The sequence below is a fragment of the Schistocerca gregaria genome, chromosome 5 (genome assembly GCF_023897955.1).
Source record: "Schistocerca gregaria isolate iqSchGreg1 chromosome 5, iqSchGreg1.2, whole genome shotgun sequence".
Lineage (NCBI taxonomy): Eukaryota > Metazoa > Arthropoda > Insecta > Orthoptera > Acrididae > Schistocerca > Schistocerca gregaria.
The window spans coordinates 261,558,862-261,578,184 of record NC_064924.1 but is presented as its reverse complement, the minus strand read 5'-3'; the positions used below and the strand labels follow the sequence as shown (position 1 = coordinate 261,578,184).

The 19,323-nt window shown below is 45.5% G+C and overlaps 1 protein-coding gene across 1 annotated transcript in view; it reads right to left on the bottom strand.

Moving 5' to 3' along the window:
• Positions 1-19,323, bottom strand: part of LOC126272273 (probable cytochrome P450 304a1) — a 115,492-nt gene that overhangs the window by 84,688 nt on the left and 11,481 nt on the right. Inside the window, exon 3 of the mRNA XM_049975018.1 lies at positions 18,507-18,670. Coding sequence (XP_049830975.1) covers positions 18,507-18,670 — 164 coding nt within the window. The remainder of the gene's footprint in view (positions 1-18,506; positions 18,671-19,323) is intronic.

The following is a 19,323-nucleotide window of genomic DNA, read 5'->3' as shown; positions in this document are numbered from 1 at the left end:
GTAGTTTCGCCCTCCACAGTGAAGCATCTACAGTTTCGGGAGAATTGGGTAGTGCACACTTTTTTGCAACCCTAGAAATAGCTGACGCCGGCTTGTCACATATGCGGCCAGTTTGAGTATGGAACTGTTTATTGAACAAATCAGCCTACATTCTTATACCATACTTCATTAAAGAGTATGACACATGGAGGTTTGGATCGATCCGGAGAGAGTGCACGGATAGCCGAAGTGGTTAAGGTGGCCGCTCGCGACAAGCGGGAAATCCGTGTTCGAGTCCAGTTCCGGCACAAACATCCGTATGAGGTCACGGAATTCGCAGCTGGCGAATTAACTTCGAAATAGTTTGATAAACTAGCGGAGGAGAAAATTATTCTCGTCTGTCAACAATCCCTTCCAATAAAATCCTGGGAGCATTAAGTCGCGTGATCTGTCGAGCGCGCCGCACACCGCCAAGAGTGCGTAGATTCCGGCCACTTCTGCGAGTTCGCAAAGCACCATGGAAGCTCCGATGTACGAACGAAAAAAAAGTTTCAGCTATTTCCATAAATCGGACACCGTACTCAACAGTGTTCACTATGTGATCAAAAGTATCTGGACACTCCCAAAAACATACGTTGTTCATATTGGGTGCATTGTGATGCCACCTACGTCCAGGTACTCCATATCAGCGACCTCAGTAGTGACTGGACATGGTGAGTGAGCAGAATGGGGCACTCCGAGGAACTCATGGACTTCGAACGTGTCAGGTGCCGGGGATGTCACTTGTGTCACACGTCTTACGTGATATTTCCACACTCCTAAAAATCACTAGGTCTACTGTTTCCAACGTGATAGTCAAATGGAAACGTGAAGAGACACGTACAGCACAAAAGCGTACAGTCCGACCTCGTCTGTTGACTGACAGCGACCGCCGACAGTTGAAGGGGGTCGTAATGTGTAATAGGCAGACAACTATCCAGACCATCGCAAGGAATTCCAAACCGCATCAGGCTTCGCTGCAAGTACGATGACAGTTAGACGAGAGTTGAGAAAAATTGGATTTCATGACCGAGCGGCTGCTCATAAGCCACACACACCACGCCTGTAAATGCCAAACGACGTCAGCGTGAACATTGGATGGTTAAACAGTGGGAAAACGTTGTGTAGAGTGACACAACGTGGCGATACGATAGCAGGGTGTGCCCGATGAACATCATTTACCAGCGTGTGTAGTGCCAACAGTAAAATCCGGAGGCGGTGGTGGTATGGTGTGGTCGTGTTTTTCATGGAGGGGGCTTGCATCCCTTGTTGTTTTGCGTGGCACTATCACAGCACAGGCGTACATTGATGTTTTAAGCACCTTCTTGCTTCCCACTGATGAAGACCAATTCGGGAATGGCTATTGCATCTTTCAACACGATCGAGCATCTGTTCAAAATACACAGCCTGTGGAGGAGTGGTTACACGACAATAACATCCCTGTAATGGACTGGCCTGCACAGAGTCCTGACCTGAATCCTACAGAACACCTTTGGGATGTTTTGGAACGCCGACTTCGTTCCAGGCCTCGACGACCGACATCGATTCCTCCCTTCAGTGCAGCCCCCGTAAAGAATGGGCTGCCATTCCCCAAGAAGTCTTCCAGCACCTGATTGAAGGTATGCCTGCGAGCGTGGAAGCTGTCATCAAGGCTAAGGGTGGGCCAACACGATACTGAATTCCAGCATTACCGATGGAGGGCGCTACGAACTTGAAAGTCAATTTTAGCCAGGTGTCCAGATATTTTTGATCACGTAGTGTATCTTGCTGTCACCTTGGCTTGTCGCTGTCACTGTGTATAACAATAATGAGTAAGATTGTCGCGATTACAGACTATCACATGAGATGTCTTCTGTCAGAAGAACGAGGGGCACAGGGAAACTCCCTGTGTGCATACGAAATATGAGTATCGAAGTCTTAGCGGAAAATTTGGCAGTCATACTGTTAGACGATCAGTCAGACTGTTAGACGATAAGTAGCACAAAGTCAGTAAATTCAACTTTTGAAAACCCAAAATACAGGTAGTTAGGGCTGTACAGTCGACACCAAATGACATACAAGGTAGCTGCGGATACTTCTCCTGGCATGGGGTCAACGATTTTAGGAATAGGAATGCAAAGACTAGGCGTGGTGGGTCGTGTGCACCGAAAATTTCTCGCGGGTCATTTTTTTCGCATCAGCTAATGGCCTTTCTCAGTAGGAAACAACATGGATTCCATAAGCATGAAACAATTGTACGCTACATGAGACGACATGATATAAGATGACATGTCCACATAAAATTAAATGTAGGAAAGGCAGATCCCAGCCTGAGATTCAATGAGAGAATCTTAACGAAATATACTTCACTAACCACAGGACTGGCTTACAAAACACTCGTGAGAGCGATTGTGGAGTATGGATTATCTGTATGGGATCTTAGCAGGTTCTATTAGTGTAATAGGTACAGAAAATTCAACGAAGAGCGGTAAACTTGACTACGGGATTGCTTAGTAAGCGAAGATATATTCGATGAACTCTGGTGTCAGACGATGCAAAAGTGGCGTAGCGCATCACGGGAAACATAACGGCAAAAAATTCCTAGAGCGCACATCGAAGAGGAGTTGGGCGTCTAATGACTTTCTCCCATTTATGTCTTGTGAAATGACCAAGACGACATAATCAGAGAAATTAGAGCTCATACGAAGGCTTATCGACTGTCCTTCTTCCCAAGCATCATTCGTGAATGGCACAGGTAAGGGATACTGTTACCAGGAGTACCTTCCACCATACAACGTAAGGAACGTGTGGAAATAGATGCAGAAAAAAATATTTACCGGCGCTCAAATTGACGTCTCATTCCTGACTGCTGGAAAGCGTTCGACATACCCAAAAATTGTCAAGAAATGAATAGAATATGACCGAATATGTGATTGGATTGAGGTACTCCTAACAAACAGCACGGGGCATGTCCTAACAGGGAACTTCAAAATACACTCCTGGAAATGGAAAAAAGGACACATTGACACCGGTGTGTCAGACCCACCGTACTTGCTCCGGACACTGCGAGAGGGCTGTACAAGCAATGATCACACGCACGGCACAGCGCACACACCAGGAACCGCGGTGTTGGCCGTCGAATGGCGCTAGCTGCGCAGCATTTGTGCACCGCCGCCGTCACTGTCAGCCAGTTTGCCGTGACATACGGAGCTCCATCGCAGTCTTTAACACTGGTAGCATGCCGCGACAGCGAGGACGTGAACCGTATGTGCAGTTGACGGACTTTGAGCGAGGGCGTATAGTGGGCATGCGGGAGGCCGGGTGGACGTACCGCCGAATTGCTCAACACGTGGGGCGTGAGGTCTCCACAGTACATCGATGTTGTCCCCAGTGGTCGGCGGAAGGTGCACGTGCCCGTCGACCTGAGACCGGACCGCAGCGACGCACGGAAGCACGCCAAGACCGTAGGATCCTACGCAGTGCCGTAGGGGACTGCACCGCCACTTCCCAGCAAATTAGGGACACTGTTGCTCCTGGGGTATCGGCGAGGACCATTCGCAACCGTCTCCATGAAGCTGGGCTACGGTCCCGTACACCGTTAGGCCGTCTTCCGCTCACGCCCCAACATCGTGCAGTTCGCCTCCAGTGGTGTAGCGACAGGCGTGAATGGAGGGACGAATGGAGACGTGTCGTCTTCAGCGATGAGAGTCGCTTCTGCCTTGGTGCCAATGATGGTCGTATGCGTGTTTGGCGCCGTGCAGGTGAGCGCCACAATCAGGACTGCATACGACTGAGGCACACAGGGCCAACACCCGGCATCATGTTGTGGGGAGCGATCTCCTACACTGGCCGTACACCTCTGGTGATCGTCGAGGGGACACTGAATAGTGCACGGTACATCCAAACCGCCATCGAACCCATCGTTCTACCATTCCTATACCGGCAAGGGAACTTGCTGTTCCAACAGGACAATGCACGTCCGCATGTATCCCGTGCCACCCAACGTGCTCTAGAAGGTGTAAGTCAACTACCCTGGCCAGCAAGATCTCCGGATCTGTCCCCCATTGAGCATGTTTGGGACTGGATGAAGCGTCGTCTCACGCGGTCTGCACGTCCAGCACGAACGCTGGTCCAACTGAGGCGCCAGGTGGAAATGGCATGGCAAGCCGTTCCACAGGACTACATCCAGCATCTCTACGATCGTCTCCATGGGAGAATAGCAGCCTGCATTGCTGCGAAAGGTGGATATACACTGTACTAGTGCCGACATTGTGTATGCTCTGTTGCCTGTGTCTATGTGCCTGTGGTTCTGTCAGTGTGATCGTGTGATGTATCTGACCCCAGGAATGTGTCAATAAATTTTCCTCTTCCTGGGACAATGAATTCACGGTGTTTTTATTTCAATTTCCAGGAGTGTATCATTGTGCGCAATCCATGGGAGTGATATAGGCTCATTACTGTTCCCAGTATGTAGAACTGATCTGGTCAATAACGTCGCAGCCGGCCCGAGTGGCCGAGCGGTTGTAGGCGCATCAGTGTAGAACCGCGCGACCACTACGGTAGCAGGTTCGAATCCTGCCTCGGTCATGTATGTGCGTGATGTCCTTAGGTTAGTTATGTTTAAGTAGTTCTAAGTTCTAGGGGACTGATGACCTCAGATGTTAAGTCCCGTAGTGCTCAGAGCCATTTGAACCATTTTTGAATAACGTCGAAGGTTCTTGAGGCTGTCCACGGATCTTCTAGCGGACTGATGACCTCAGATGATAAGTCCCTTAGTGCTCAGAGCCATTTGAACCATTTTTGAATAACATCGCAAGCATCTTGAGGCTGTCCACGGATCAAGTTGTTACGTATAGAGAAGTCGCAACGCTAGATGACTTTAACGAAGAAATCTTCTCCAGAAAGACTTACAGAGGTTCTACACTTGGTGAACGGCTTAACATTTGACCCTTAACATAAACAAATGTAACTTATTACACATAAATAGACAGAAAGAACGATTATTGTTTCATTACGCGATTGGAGAAAAATTACTGGAAATAATCGAATCCGTTAAATATCTAGGAAGGAGCAAACGCAACGACTTTAAGTGAACGTAACCATAGGAAAGGATTATGCCAAACTTAAATTCATCGTTAGAAAATCCCACAAACCACATTTCACCAGCGAAGGACGTACGTTACAGAACCATTGTTTGACACATATTTGACTACTACTACTCTTTAGGTTCCTTACCATGTAGTGTTGACGAAGGAAACTGAAAAATTGAAAGAACAGATCTGCGTTTCTTCATTGGTGCCTTTTTGAAGGAAAGCGCCACGGAAGTGCTAATGTAACTCCAGTGGCAAACGCTACAAGGGGAACATTCAGCATTCCTGTGACGTTCGTAGAAAAATCAATATGCCACATCCTTCTACACACAACTCGCGAAAAGACTGTGAGTGTAAAAGTAAGATTCGAACTCGTACGGAGGCTTGTCAACGCTCATTCTCTCCGCACCTGATTCGCTGCTGGAACAGGAAGAAAGAGGGCAAGTATCAGCGGTACACGAAGTAACCTCCACCGTACACCATGTAATGATTTGCGAGTCATAGATATAGATGTAAATAGCTATCACGCTTTTTGCCGCTACTTCCCTATGTGAGCATCCCGCGCAAGGATGCTGTCATGAGGAACGTCATCGGATAATTTGGCTGAGTGAATTTTATGTTGTACATGGTGTCACACGAGGAACGCTCAATATGCACGGTTACGACAGTAACTATCGCCTGAAGCAAAGACGTTTAGTAAACACGTACTCTAAAATACATATCTGAAGAGCTATCATCACTACTTCATATTCAATACTGTCAAGTAAATTTCTTCCAGTGCAAAATCTTTGCTTTCAATATTTTACGAGGTTGTAGTATTGGCCAAAACAAGGAAAAATGTTCACTAAACATGGGTTGTAATGCGCATATTTTAAGAGCTGTGAGCACTTGCTCATCTTCGCTACGGCAAACACATCTCTTCTGCTGAACAAATGCCCGTGGCTCCTAAGGTATCATTTTGGAGTCCATTTTTGTTAGACATTTTTTCGTGTCTTGGTCATTGCTGCCTCCTCCCATAGTAAGGAAAGCAAAGAGGATGCAATAGTAGGTATTTATGTAGAAGTGTGGAAAATGAGGAAGTCCAAATGGCTCTGAGCACTATGCGACTTAACTTCTGAGGTCATCAGTCGCCTAGAACTTAGAACTACTTAAACCTAACTAACCTAAGGACATCACACACATCCATGCCCGAGGCAGGATTCGAACCTGCGACCGTAGCGATCGCTGGGATCCAGAGTGTAACGCCTATAACCGCACGGCCAATCGGGCCGGCGAAAATGAGGAAGTGCTCATAACTGCGCATCACGGGAAACATAACGGCAAAAAATTCCTAGAGCGCACATCGAAGAGGAGTTGGGCGTCTAATGACTTTCTCCCATTTATGTCTTGTGAAATGACCAAGACGACATAATCAGAGAAATTAGAGCTCATACGAAGGCTTATCGACTGTCCTTCTTCCCAAGCATCATTCGTGAATGGCACAGGTAAGGGATACTGTTACCAGGAGTACCTTCCACCATACAACGTAAGGAACGTGTGGAAATAGATGCAGAAAAAAATATTTACCGGCGCTCAAATTGACGTCTCATTCCTGACTGCTGGAAAGCGTTCGACATACCCAAAAATTGTCAAGAAATGAATAGAATATGACCGAATATGTGATTGGATTGAGGTACTCCTAACAAACAGCACGGGGCATGTCCTAACAGGGAACTTCAAAATACACTCCTGGAAATGGAAAAAAGGACACATTGACACCGGTGTGTCAGACCCACCGTACTTGCTCCGGACACTGCGAGAGGGCTGTACAAGCAATGATCACACGCACGGCACAGCGCACACACCAGGAACCGCGGTGTTGGCCGTCGAATGGCGCTAGCTGCGCAGCATTTGTGCACCGCCGCCGTCACTGTCAGCCAGTTTGCCGTGACATACGGAGCTCCATCGCAGTCTTTAACACTGGTAGCATGCCGCGACAGCGAGGACGTGAACCGTATGTGCAGTTGACGGACTTTGAGCGAGGGCGTATAGTGGGCATGCGGGAGGCCGGGTGGACGTACCGCCGAATTGCTCAACACGTGGGGCGTGAGGTCTCCACAGTACATCGATGTTGTCCCCAGTGGTCGGCGGAAGGTGCACGTGCCCGTCGACCTGAGACCGGACCGCAGCGACGCACGGAAGCACGCCAAGACCGTAGGATCCTACGCAGTGCCGTAGGGGACTGCACCGCCACTTCCCAGCAAATTAGGGACACTGTTGCTCCTGGGGTATCGGCGAGGACCATTCGCAACCGTCTCCATGAAGCTGGGCTACGGTCCCGTACACCGTTAGGCCGTCTTCCGCTCACGCCCCAACATCGTGCAGTTCGCCTCCAGTGGTGTAGCGACAGGCGTGAATGGAGGGACGAATGGAGACGTGTCGTCTTCAGCGATGAGAGTCGCTTCTGCCTTGGTGCCAATGATGGTCGTATGCGTGTTTGGCGCCGTGCAGGTGAGCGCCACAATCAGGACTGCATACGACTGAGGCACACAGGGCCAACACCCGGCATCATGTTGTGGGGAGCGATCTCCTACACTGGCCGTACACCTCTGGTGATCGTCGAGGGGACACTGAATAGTGCACGGTACATCCAAACCGCCATCGAACCCATCGTTCTACCATTCCTATACCGGCAAGGGAACTTGCTGTTCCAACAGGACAATGCACGTCCGCATGTATCCCGTGCCACCCAACGTGCTCTAGAAGGTGTAAGTCAACTACCCTGGCCAGCAAGATCTCCGGATCTGTCCCCCATTGAGCATGTTTGGGACTGGATGAAGCGTCGTCTCACGCGGTCTGCACGTCCAGCACGAACGCTGGTCCAACTGAGGCGCCAGGTGGAAATGGCATGGCAAGCCGTTCCACAGGACTACATCCAGCATCTCTACGATCGTCTCCATGGGAGAATAGCAGCCTGCATTGCTGCGAAAGGTGGATATACACTGTACTAGTGCCGACATTGTGTATGCTCTGTTGCCTGTGTCTATGTGCCTTTGGTTCTGTCAGTGTGATCGTGTGATGTATCTGACCCCAGGAATGTGTCAATAAATTTTCCTCTTCCTGGGACAATGAATTCACGGTGTTTTTATTTCAATTTCCAGGAGTGTATCATTGTGCGCAATCCATGGGAGTGATATAGGCTCATTACTGTTCCCAGTATGTAGAACTGATCTGGTCAATAACGTCGCAGCCGGCCCGAGTGGCCGAGCGGTTGTAGGCGCATCAGTGTAGAACCGCGCGACCACTACGGTAGCAGGTTCGAATCCTGCCTCGGTCATGTATGTGCGTGATGTCCTTAGGTTAGTTATGTTTAAGTAGTTCTAAGTTCTAGGGGACTGATGACCTCAGATGTTAAGTCCCGTAGTGCTCAGAGCCATTTGAACCATTTTTGAATAACGTCGAAGGTTCTTGAGGCTGTCCACGGATCTTCTAGCGGACTGATGACCTCAGATGATAAGTCCCTTAGTGCTCAGAGCCATTTGAACCATTTTTGAATAACATCGCAAGCATCTTGAGGCTGTCCACGGATCAAGTTGTTACGTATAGAGAAGTCGCAACGCTAGATGACTTTAACGAAGAAATCTTCTCCAGAAAGACTTACAGAGGTTCTACACTTGGTGAACGGCTTAACATTTGACCCTTAACATAAACAAATGTAACTTATTACACATAAATAGACAGAAAGAACGATTATTGTTTCATTACGCGATTGGAGAAAAATTACTGGAAATAATCGAATCCGTTAAATATCTAGGAAGGAGCAAACGCAACGACTTTAAGTGAACGTAACCATAGGAAAGGATTATGCCAAACTTAAATTCATCGTTAGAAAATCCCACAAACTACATTTCACCAGCGAAGGACGTACGTTACAGAACCATTGTTTGACACATATTTGACTACTACTACTCTTTAGGTTCCTTACCATGTAGTGTTGACGAAGGAAACTGAAAAATTGAAAGAACAGATCTGCGTTTCTTCATTGGTGCCTTTTTGAAGGAAAGCGCCACGGAAGTGCTAATGTAACTCCAGTGGCAAACGCTACAAGGGGAACATTCAGCATTCCTGTGACGTTCGTAGAAAAATCAATATGCCACATCCTTCTACACACAACTCGCGAAAAGACTGTGAGTGTAAAAGTAAGATTCGAACTCGTACGGAGGCTTGTCAACGCTCATTCTCTCCGCACCTGATTCGCTGCTGGAACAGGAAGAAAGAGGGCAAGTATCAGCGGTACACGAAGTAACCTCCACCGTACACCATGTAATGATTTGCGAGTCATAGATATAGATGTAAATAGCTATCACGCTTTTTGCCGCTACTTCCCTATGTGAGCATCCCGCGCAAGGATGCTGTCATGAGGAACGTCATCGGATAATTTGGCTGAGTGAATTTTATGTTGTACATGGTGTCACACGAGGAACGCTCAATATGCACGGTTACGACAGTAACTATCGCCTGAAGCAAAGACGTTTAGTAAACACGTACTCTAAAATACATATCTGAAGAGCTATCATCACTACTTCATATTCAATACTGTCAAGTAAATTTCTTCCAGTGCAAAATCTTTGCTTTCAATATTTTACGAGGTTGTAGTATTGGCCAAAACAAGGAAAAATGTTCACTAAACATGGGTTGTAATGCGCATATTTTAAGAGCTGTGAGCACTTGCTCATCTTCGCTACGGCAAACACATCTCTTCTGCTGAACAAATGCCCGTGGCTCCTAAGGTATCATTTTGGAGTCCATTTTTGTTAGACATTTTTTCGTGTCTTGGTCATTGCTGCCTCCTCCCATAGTAAGGAAAGCAAAGAGGATGCAATAGTAGGTATTTATGTAGAAGTGTGGAAAATGAGGAAGTCCAAATGGCTCTGAGCACTATGCGACTTAACTTCTGAGGTCATCAGTCGCCTAGAACTTAGAACTACTTAAACCTAACTAACCTAAGGACATCACACACATCCATGCCCGAGGCAGGATTCGAACCTGCGACCGTAGCGATCGCTGGGATCCAGAGTGTAACGCCTATAACCGCACGGCCAATCGGGCCGGCGAAAATGAGGAAGTGCTCATAACTGTTAAGGTATGCATTTTAGAGCCCATATTTACGAGAGGTTTTTTGTTTACAGTAATCGTTGGTGTCATACCCCGGAATATTGACCAGTGTGCCTGGGACACCTTGTATTGTTGTGAACTGAACACGGAATACATTGAAACACTCAGCAATCAGTTGCTTAAAAGAAATTTAATTTCATTTGCCGGTTTCGGGCACTTAGTGCCCTTCTTCAGAAGGTCATAACTATAGCATTATTTACTAGTTAACACTAAGATGCATGCAGAATACCGTTGTGGTCTTGTGGTTCACAGTACCTGTAGAAAAATGGCATAAAAATCCAAACAGTCCGCAGCTCGTGGTCGTGCGGTAGCGGTCTCGTTTCCCGCGCCCGGGTTCCCGGGTTCGATTCCCGGCGGAGTCAGAGATTTTCTCTGCCTCGTGATGACTGGGTGTTCTGTGTTGTTCTTAGGTTAGTTAGGTTTAAGTAGTTCTAAGTTCTATGGGACTGCCGAGCCAAAACCAAACAAGTGCCGACAGTATACCAGAACTTGCACGATGTCTGACCTTGATATCTGACTTATTTATACTATTTTTGTAGAGCCTCTATGAACCACATGAGCATAGCAATATGCTGCATGTATCTTATTGTTGACAGTTGACAGCTGAAATGCCAGAAACAGGTTAAGGACAGTGAATTTCTTTTATACAGCTGGTTGATGATTATTTTGATATATTCAAGTAAAATTGCTAAATAAAATACTGAACACCGAATAGCTTAGCTTTGAGTTTCTTCGGTTAGTTTTAAAGTGAAACTTCCTGCCCAGATTAAAACTTTGTGCCGGATCGGGACTCGAACCAGCGACCAACACCTTTCGTGAGCAAGTGTGGTGCCTACTGAGATATCTGAGCACGACTTATAATCCCTCACAGATTTACCTCTACTTATATCTGTGATGACTTTCCATGTACTACGAACCCAGGTTAATAGTACATAGAACAATTTAAATTCAGCAATTTCAGTTCACTATAGATATATGGAAATAGAAATTCGGGAATCTGTTGATATCTCACTTAAGATAATGGTATGGTTTGTTGTAATACTTGCATATTAACTTCCAGATGTATTGTTAAGTATAATTTGAATTGTACAGCTAATGCTTTAATATCGTTCTTTGTGCATAAGTTCTCAGACATTATGAGATTATTAAATGAAATATTTGTTCTTCCAACGATGTATTCACTGTAAAAACTTCTCATATCCCACAAATGACCAGTTTCGATTTTACTTTCATTTTCAAATACACCATCACACGCGCGATTATAAGATCAATCATGTTTTTTTGACAGTGTTTGTAAGGCGCTCAAGGTGGGACGTGACCGCTGCAGCAGCACGTAGTAGCTAAGTGAAATCAAGATGATTATTGTTGTAATTTTTAGCCGCGCGGAGTGGCCTCGCTGTTTTGAGGCGCCATGTCATGAACTGCGCGGCCGCTCCCGCTGGAGGTTCGAGTCCTCCCTCGGGCATGGGTGTGTGTGTGTGTGTGTGTGTGTTGTTCTTAGCATACGTTAGTTTAAGTACGTTTAAGTCTAGGGACCGATGACTTCAGCAGTTTGGTCTCTTAGGAATTCACACACATTTGAACATTTTGAACATTTTTGAAACTCAGTAATGTGGAAATGTTACTAAAAGCTTGTGATGTTTCTGTCGGAGGGGTCCACAAGCCACTTTGAATCTCAGCCAGGGAAAGTGGTGATGATTCGGACAAAGACACTACAGGCACCTTCCGGAAAGCCATTGCAAATTCAGGGCCGAGGAAGCCGCCTCAAGGCTTGTTATTGCTCTATACTCCACATTATGCGATATGTGCAGCACATGGCCAGCAATTTTTAATAGATCAGCTTTATAACAAGAAAATTTATGACTCAACTAAGAAGAAAAGTGCAGTTCTAAGCGAAACTAAACGTTACTTACACGGGAATGCTTTTGGAAAGGAACAGTCTTGAGAAGAGTGTGTTTCTTTCAGTGTAGTGGTAAAGAGAATATTATGCAAAGGAAACGAAAACTGCTAACAAACAACCCAACTGTCAAGATAAAGAGTGAATTATCAGACATATCTATACACTCATAGTAAATGTTATGTAACGTTAGTGGAAGGTAATGCTTCTAGTGATGAGAATTAAGGTGAAGTACTGTCCACAAGCAGATCAACACTCCGGTCCAGAACACAACAACTTTCTTCTGGTAGCGTCAGTACTTGTGGGCCCAAGTCTAGCTCGGGCTACCTTCTTTGATACATTAACTACTACTCTAGGTGTACCTACCTGCTACTCAGGCACAAGCACTCGGCACCTGCACACTGCCAGTTAAAGGCAAAGTACTCTCTGCTAAGGGCTTTTATTAAATCAGTTCGATGAAATTCTGCCTACCAATAAATCGTTTGGGTCAACGCCATCAGCAGAACTCAGGAACGCGACTATGAGATTTTTATTAATTTAATTCATATAGTCATGCTTTTTAGTTGTAATATATGATGGAAGTACTCTCTAAGACGAAAAAAAATAACCACGCGCCACAAATAAATTATCCGAATTGAATGGAAATCGATAATTTTGATGTACATTTACCGAAAAACCAATAAGTACAATTTCAGAAAAATTGGACGGTTTCTGCATATGAAAAAGCTTCACAAAATGTACAAGTAAGTCATGCGTTGGTCCCCCTCTGGCCGTTATGCATATAGTTATTCAGCTTTGCATTTATTGATAGAGTTGGATGTCCCTCTGAAGGACATCGTACCAAATTCTGTCCAATTGGAGCGTTAGATCGTCAAATTTCCGAGCTTTCTGCATATAATGCTCCAGATATTCTCAGTTTGGTAGAGATCCAGCGAGCCGGCCGCTTGAACGAGCGGTTCTAGGCGCTTCAATCCGGAACCGCGCTGCTGCTACGGTCACAGGTTCGAATCCTGCCTCGGACATGGATGTGTGTGATGTCCTTAGGTTAGTTAGGTTTAAGTTGTTCTAAGTCTAGGGGACTGATGAAATCACATGTTAAGTTCCATAGTGCTTAGAGCCATTTGAACCATTTTGTAAGCTCCGGCGATCCTGCTGGCCAATATAGGGTTTGGCAACGATGAAGATAAGCAGTAGAGAGCTTCGCCGTACGCAGGTGGGCATTATCTTGCTGAAATGTAAGCCCAGGATGGCTCGCCATGAAGGTCAACAAAACGGGACCTATAATTTGGTCGGCATACCGCTGCGCTGTAAGCACATCGCAGATGACAACCAAAGGGATCCTGCTATGACATGAAATGGCACCTCGTCACTTCTGGCTGTCGTGTCGTATGGCGATAGTTAGGCTGGTATCTCTTGGTATCCCACCGCTCTCTGGGCAGCTCAAGACACTCCTTCGCTGGCCATCGGAGCTCAGTTCAAAGTGGGACTCATCACTGAAGACAATTCTACTCCATGCAGTGAGATTCCAGGTCGAATGTGCACGCCACCACTGCAAACGGCTTGTTGGTGTACAGAAGTCAATCGTAGTCGTCGCAAGTGGCTCAGCCCCCTTTTGTGAGGTGCCTATTAATGGTCGTTGCTGTCACTGCAGCTCCAGTCGGATCAGTAATAATATTGAGTCTGGGACTCTGAGTGCCTCTCACGCGATTACTCGGCCCTCACGTTCAGTCGTCTCTCTAGGCCGACCGATTTCTTCCTGATGCTGTCTTCGGCAGTCTTCACCCATTCCCATCGTCTGTAATTGCACTGTTCCCATTCAACCGTCGAACGATTCGCCAATTACTTCAACCGGCTTCTTTCAGCCCAACTGCACGTATTCTCTTAAGTATTGACATCTGCAAACATTGTTCAGGCGACTGTCTGCGAGGCTTAGTTACTGTCCTACTCAGGACACGGAATGAATCTCGTAAGAACTTCATGCTCTGGTATCGACATGTCCCCTGTTTGCTGTCCCTATTATTCCGTAGAAATATGGGAACACGTGAGGCAATACTGGCCCTACGACTTATCTTAGAATCTAGATTAAGGAAAGGCAAACCTACGTTTGTAGCAGTTGTAGACTTAGAGAAAGCTTTTGACAATGTTGACTGGAATACTCTCTTTCAAATTTTGGAGGTGGCAGGGGCGAAATAGAGGGAGCGAAAGGCTATTTACAGTTTGTACAGAAACCAGATGGCAGTTATAAGAGTCGAGGGACACGAGAGGAAGCAGTGGTTGGGAAGGGAGTGAGACAGGGTTGTAGCCTCTCCCCGATGTTATTCAATCTGTGAAGAAAACAAAAGAAAAATTCGGAGTAGGTATTAAAATCCATGGAGAGGAAATAAAAACTTTGAGGTTCGCCGATGACATTGTAATTCTGTCAGAGACAACAAAGGACTTGGAAGAGCAGTTGAACGGAATGGATAGTGTCTTGAAAGTAGGATATAAGATGAACATCAACGAAATCAAAACGAGGATAATGGAATGTAGTCGAATTACGTCTAGTGATGCTGAGGGAATTCGATTAGGAAATGAGACGCTTAATGCAGTAAAGGAGTTTTGCTATTTGGAGAGCAAAATAGCTGATGATGGTCGAAATAGAGAGGATGCAAAATGTGCACTTGCAATGGCAAGGAAAGCGTTTCTGAAGAAGAGAAATTAATTAACAACGAGTATAGATTTAAGTGTCAGGAAGTCGTTTCTGAAAGTATTTGTATGGAGTGTAGCCATGTATGGAAGTGAAACATGGACAATAAATGGTTTGGACAAGAAGAGAATAGAAGCTCTCGAAATGTGGTGCTACAGAAGAATGCTGAAGATTAGATGGATAGATCACATAACTAATGAGGAGGTATTGAATAGGATTGGGGAGAAGAGATGTCTGTGGCACAACTTATGAAGAAGAAGGGATCGGTTGGTAGGACATGTTCTGAGGCATCAAGGGATCACCAATTTAGTATTGGAGGGCAGCGTGGAGGGTAAATATCGTAGAGGGAGACCAAGAAATGAATACACTAAGCAGATTCAGAAGGATGTAGATTGCAGTAGTTAATGGGAGATGAAGAAGCTTGCACAGGATAGAGTAGCATGGAGTGCTGCATCAAACCAGTCTCAGGGCTGAAGACCACAACAACAACGTGGATATAACAAACCACTCAGGCTCTGCCATTGTTACTGACGCAAGTGTCAACGTGTTATATGCGTTTTAAGTCCAAGCTTGTAATTATAGTGTCAATTACTCTAAATTTGTGTTTGCTTTGGTAGTTGGACCACCTTAATCTCCGACGTGTCATTGTGTGGACAGAATAGTCGAGGCCTACGTTAACACATTAACTATATTCCCCCCTTCTAATATTCAAACTCAGTTTTAAAGTAGCCCTTGGTACATTTTCAGTGCGACTGACGTCCGGAAATTTCTTAGCAAACTTCACCTCTCAAATCACACATCGCTCGCACAAAGCTTCGTTGTTCCGCAATGGTCCGCGGCACTTTCGAAACGGGAAAGGGAGCCACGCAGGTATATGTTGCTTCCCCTTACCAAGCTGATGGTTAACAATTTTTATGTGTGCAAGAGCGTACGTCATGAGCCAACCACATCTGACTTTTAAACAAACTGCATTCCAAACCAAATTGCAATCAATCATCATATTTTAATAACAAATGTGTAATAATATTTTCTGACATCAGATAGTGCATGGTTTTTTATCTATTCGTGTGCATTTTAACTGAGGTGGAATCTTGGAACTAGCCCAAAATTTTCCTAAACGAGTTCAGGAAACCATCTAAAAACTATACTCATGCTGGCCGGTCTACCAGCCCAGGGTCGTTAATTCGCTGCACGCATTCGATTCCAATCTGGAGCATCTCTCTGTCTTGCAAGCTAGCACGCTGCGTGTTACGCTATACGAGAAGGTCATTGCACATAGTTAACACATGTAATTAATATTTTTTCAATTGGAGTCTACATCTACATCTACATTTCTACTCCGCAAGCCCCCCAACGGAGTGGCGGAGGGCACTTTACGTGCCACTGTCATTACCTCCCTTTCCTGTTCCAGTCCCGTATGGTTCGCGGCAAGAACGACTGCCGGAAAGCCTCCGTGCGCGCTCGAATCTCTCTAATTTTACATTCGTGATCTTCTTGGGAGGTATAAGTAGGGGGAAGCAATATATTCGATACCTCATCCAGAAACGCACTCTCTCGAAACCTGGACAGCAAGCTACACCGCAATGCAGAGCGCCTCTCTTGCAGAGTCTGCCACTTGAGTTTGCTAAACAATAACCCTGTGACGAAACGCGCCGCTCTTCTTTGGATCTTCTCTGTCTCCTCCGTCAACCCGACCTAGTACGGATCCCACACTGATGAGCAACACTCAAGTACAAGTCGAACGAGTGTTTTGTAAGCCACCTCCTTTGTTGATGGACTACATTTTCTAAGAACTACATTTTCTAAGGACTCTCCCAATGAATCTTAACCTGGTACCCACCTTACCAACAATTAATTTTATATTATCAGTCCACTTCAAATCGTTCCGCACGCACACTCTCAGATTTTTACAGAAGTAACTGCTACCAGTGTTTCTTCCGCTATCATATAATCATACAATAAAGGATCCTTCTTTCTACGTATTCGCAATACATTACATTTGTCTATGTTAAGGGTCAGTTGCCACTGCCTGCACCAAGTGCCTATCCGCTGCACACCTTCCTGCATTTCGCTGCAATTTTCTAATGCTGCAACTTCTCTGTATACTACAGCATCATCCGCGAAAAGCCGCATGGAACTTCCGACACTATCTACTAGGTCATTTATATATATTGTGAAAAGCAATGGTCCCATAACACTCCCCTGTGGCACGCCAGAGGTTACTTTGACGTCTGTAGACGTCTCTCCTTTGAGAACAACATGCTGTGTTCTGTTTGCTAAAAGTCTTCAATCCAGCCACACAGCTGGTCTGATATTCCGTAGGCTCTTACTTTGTTTATCAGGCAACAGTGCGGAACTGTATCGAACGCCTTCCGGAAGTCAAGGAAAATGGCATCTACCTGGGAGCCTGTATCTAATATTTTCTGGGTCTCATGAACAAATAAAGCGAGTTGTGTTCCACACGATCGCTGTTTCCTGAATCCATGTTGATTCCTACAGAGTAGAATCTGGGTTTCCAGAAACGAGCAAAAAACATGTTCCAAAATTCTACAACAGCTCGACGTCAGAGATATAGGTCTATAGTTTTATGCATGTGCTCGACGACCCTTCTTGAAGACTGGGACTACCTGTGCTTTTCCAATCATTTGGAACCTTCCGTTCCTCTAGAGACTTGCGGTACACGGCTGTTAGAAGGGGGGCAAGTTCTTTCGCGTACTCTGTGTAGAATCGAATTGGCATCCCGTTAGGTCCATCACCATTTGCATGAGCTCATCAAAACGTGGGACTTAACAATAAATTTCTTCATTACAGGCTCTTCTCCTTTTTTGTAATTAAATCTCGCAAACTGTTACTTGGCCGACTTCTGATCCATAACAGTTGTTGCAATATCCGTCAAGTCCTGGAGGGCAGAGAATAAGACGGAGCGACGGGATGGGTGGAGAGCGGCAGGTACATCACTCAGTCAAAATATGAGGTCGCTGACTACCGACCTCAAGGAACCTCTCTGTACATGCGGACACAACGACGCGTACCACGGCCAGCGGTCAGTACTCACACATACGTTACAACAGTGAAACGACCGAACTGCTGCGCTCCTTAGTACTCATAGTTATCATCTTCATCGTTATTATCATAGCTCTGCCCTAAAGTAGGTCTTCACTTGCAGCTGTCAATGCAGACCCATCGTTTGCTACCCTCTTCGTTTTGTCATAATTTTTTTCTATCATTATGCTATCCATCAATTGGAGTCTTCTGCAATCTTCACTCTTCCTTCCACAGCGTCCATCGGTAAACTGTCTCTTCACATCCAGTGTCGAAGCCAAATGTTCCAATGTGTGTGAAATCTTATGGGACTTAACTGCTAAGGTCATCAGTCCCTAAGCTCACACACTAGTGAACCTAAATTATCCTAAGGACAAACACACACCCATGCCCGAGGGAGGACTCCAACCTCCGCCGGGACCAGCCGCACAGTCCATGACTGCGGCGCCTCAGACCGCTCTGCTAATCCCGCGCAGTGCCCAGGTCAACTGTGTTTCCTCTTCCTGATTACCTAAGTAATAAGGATTAGCAATTTATCTCCCGGTTATCACACAAGATCTCTCATTAACTGTCGTTCAACAAATTGTAAATCGGAGACATTAAGTCTGTTTACGGAATTTATTTGTCCTCGAAATCTTACCTCCCCCTCTCGTTCACCGCGGATCATTTCAAGCAAATCCTTCACTTCAGCTTCTATTTCAGCTTCCAGTTGTTTAGAACGACGTCCAAAGCCGAAATCGCGCAGATACCGAAGGCTAAAGCGGCGTTGTTCCTTCCACAGTTCTCCATCTACGAAGAACACTCCTGTAAAAGTACAGACAAGATTGTTTTCACACTTTTTTGTAACTACATTAACAATCAAAACATTATAACCACAGTCCACCCCGAAACTGAATGTCAGTTAGTTAGTTAGTTACGTGTTTCATTCATCAGTCTCACGGAAACCGTTATGATGTGGGACGTATCAAGTGCTTTTTTTTTTACCTACCCCATTCCCTTAAATGGCACAAAATGCCTATATTACACCTATAGATTTATTTATTGTTATTCAAGAATTCATCTATGGTATAGAAGGAGTTGTCAGGGAGAAATGATTTCAATTTATTTTTTATTTCATCTGGTAATTTTGTCGAAAAGTCTTACAGCAGCAGCATAAAGATAGGTTAAGTAGAGGATAGTGTACGTCTTTCTTTCTTCTGGCATTATAACCATGAATGTCAGTGTTGTTTTTAAACTGTTGCTGAGAATAAATTACATTGCTGAGTAAATGTAGTGTGAGGTTGTTGTAAGAATTCCTAACCATTTGTTGCAAGAATTCTTAACCATTTCAGCAGATGCCTACAAGATGTGTGAATATGAGGCCCACGCATTATTCAAATCACTGTCTTTTGAGCAGTGAATACTTTTTGCCTTAGCGTTGAGTTAAACCAAAACGTTATTCTGCATGACATCAGAGA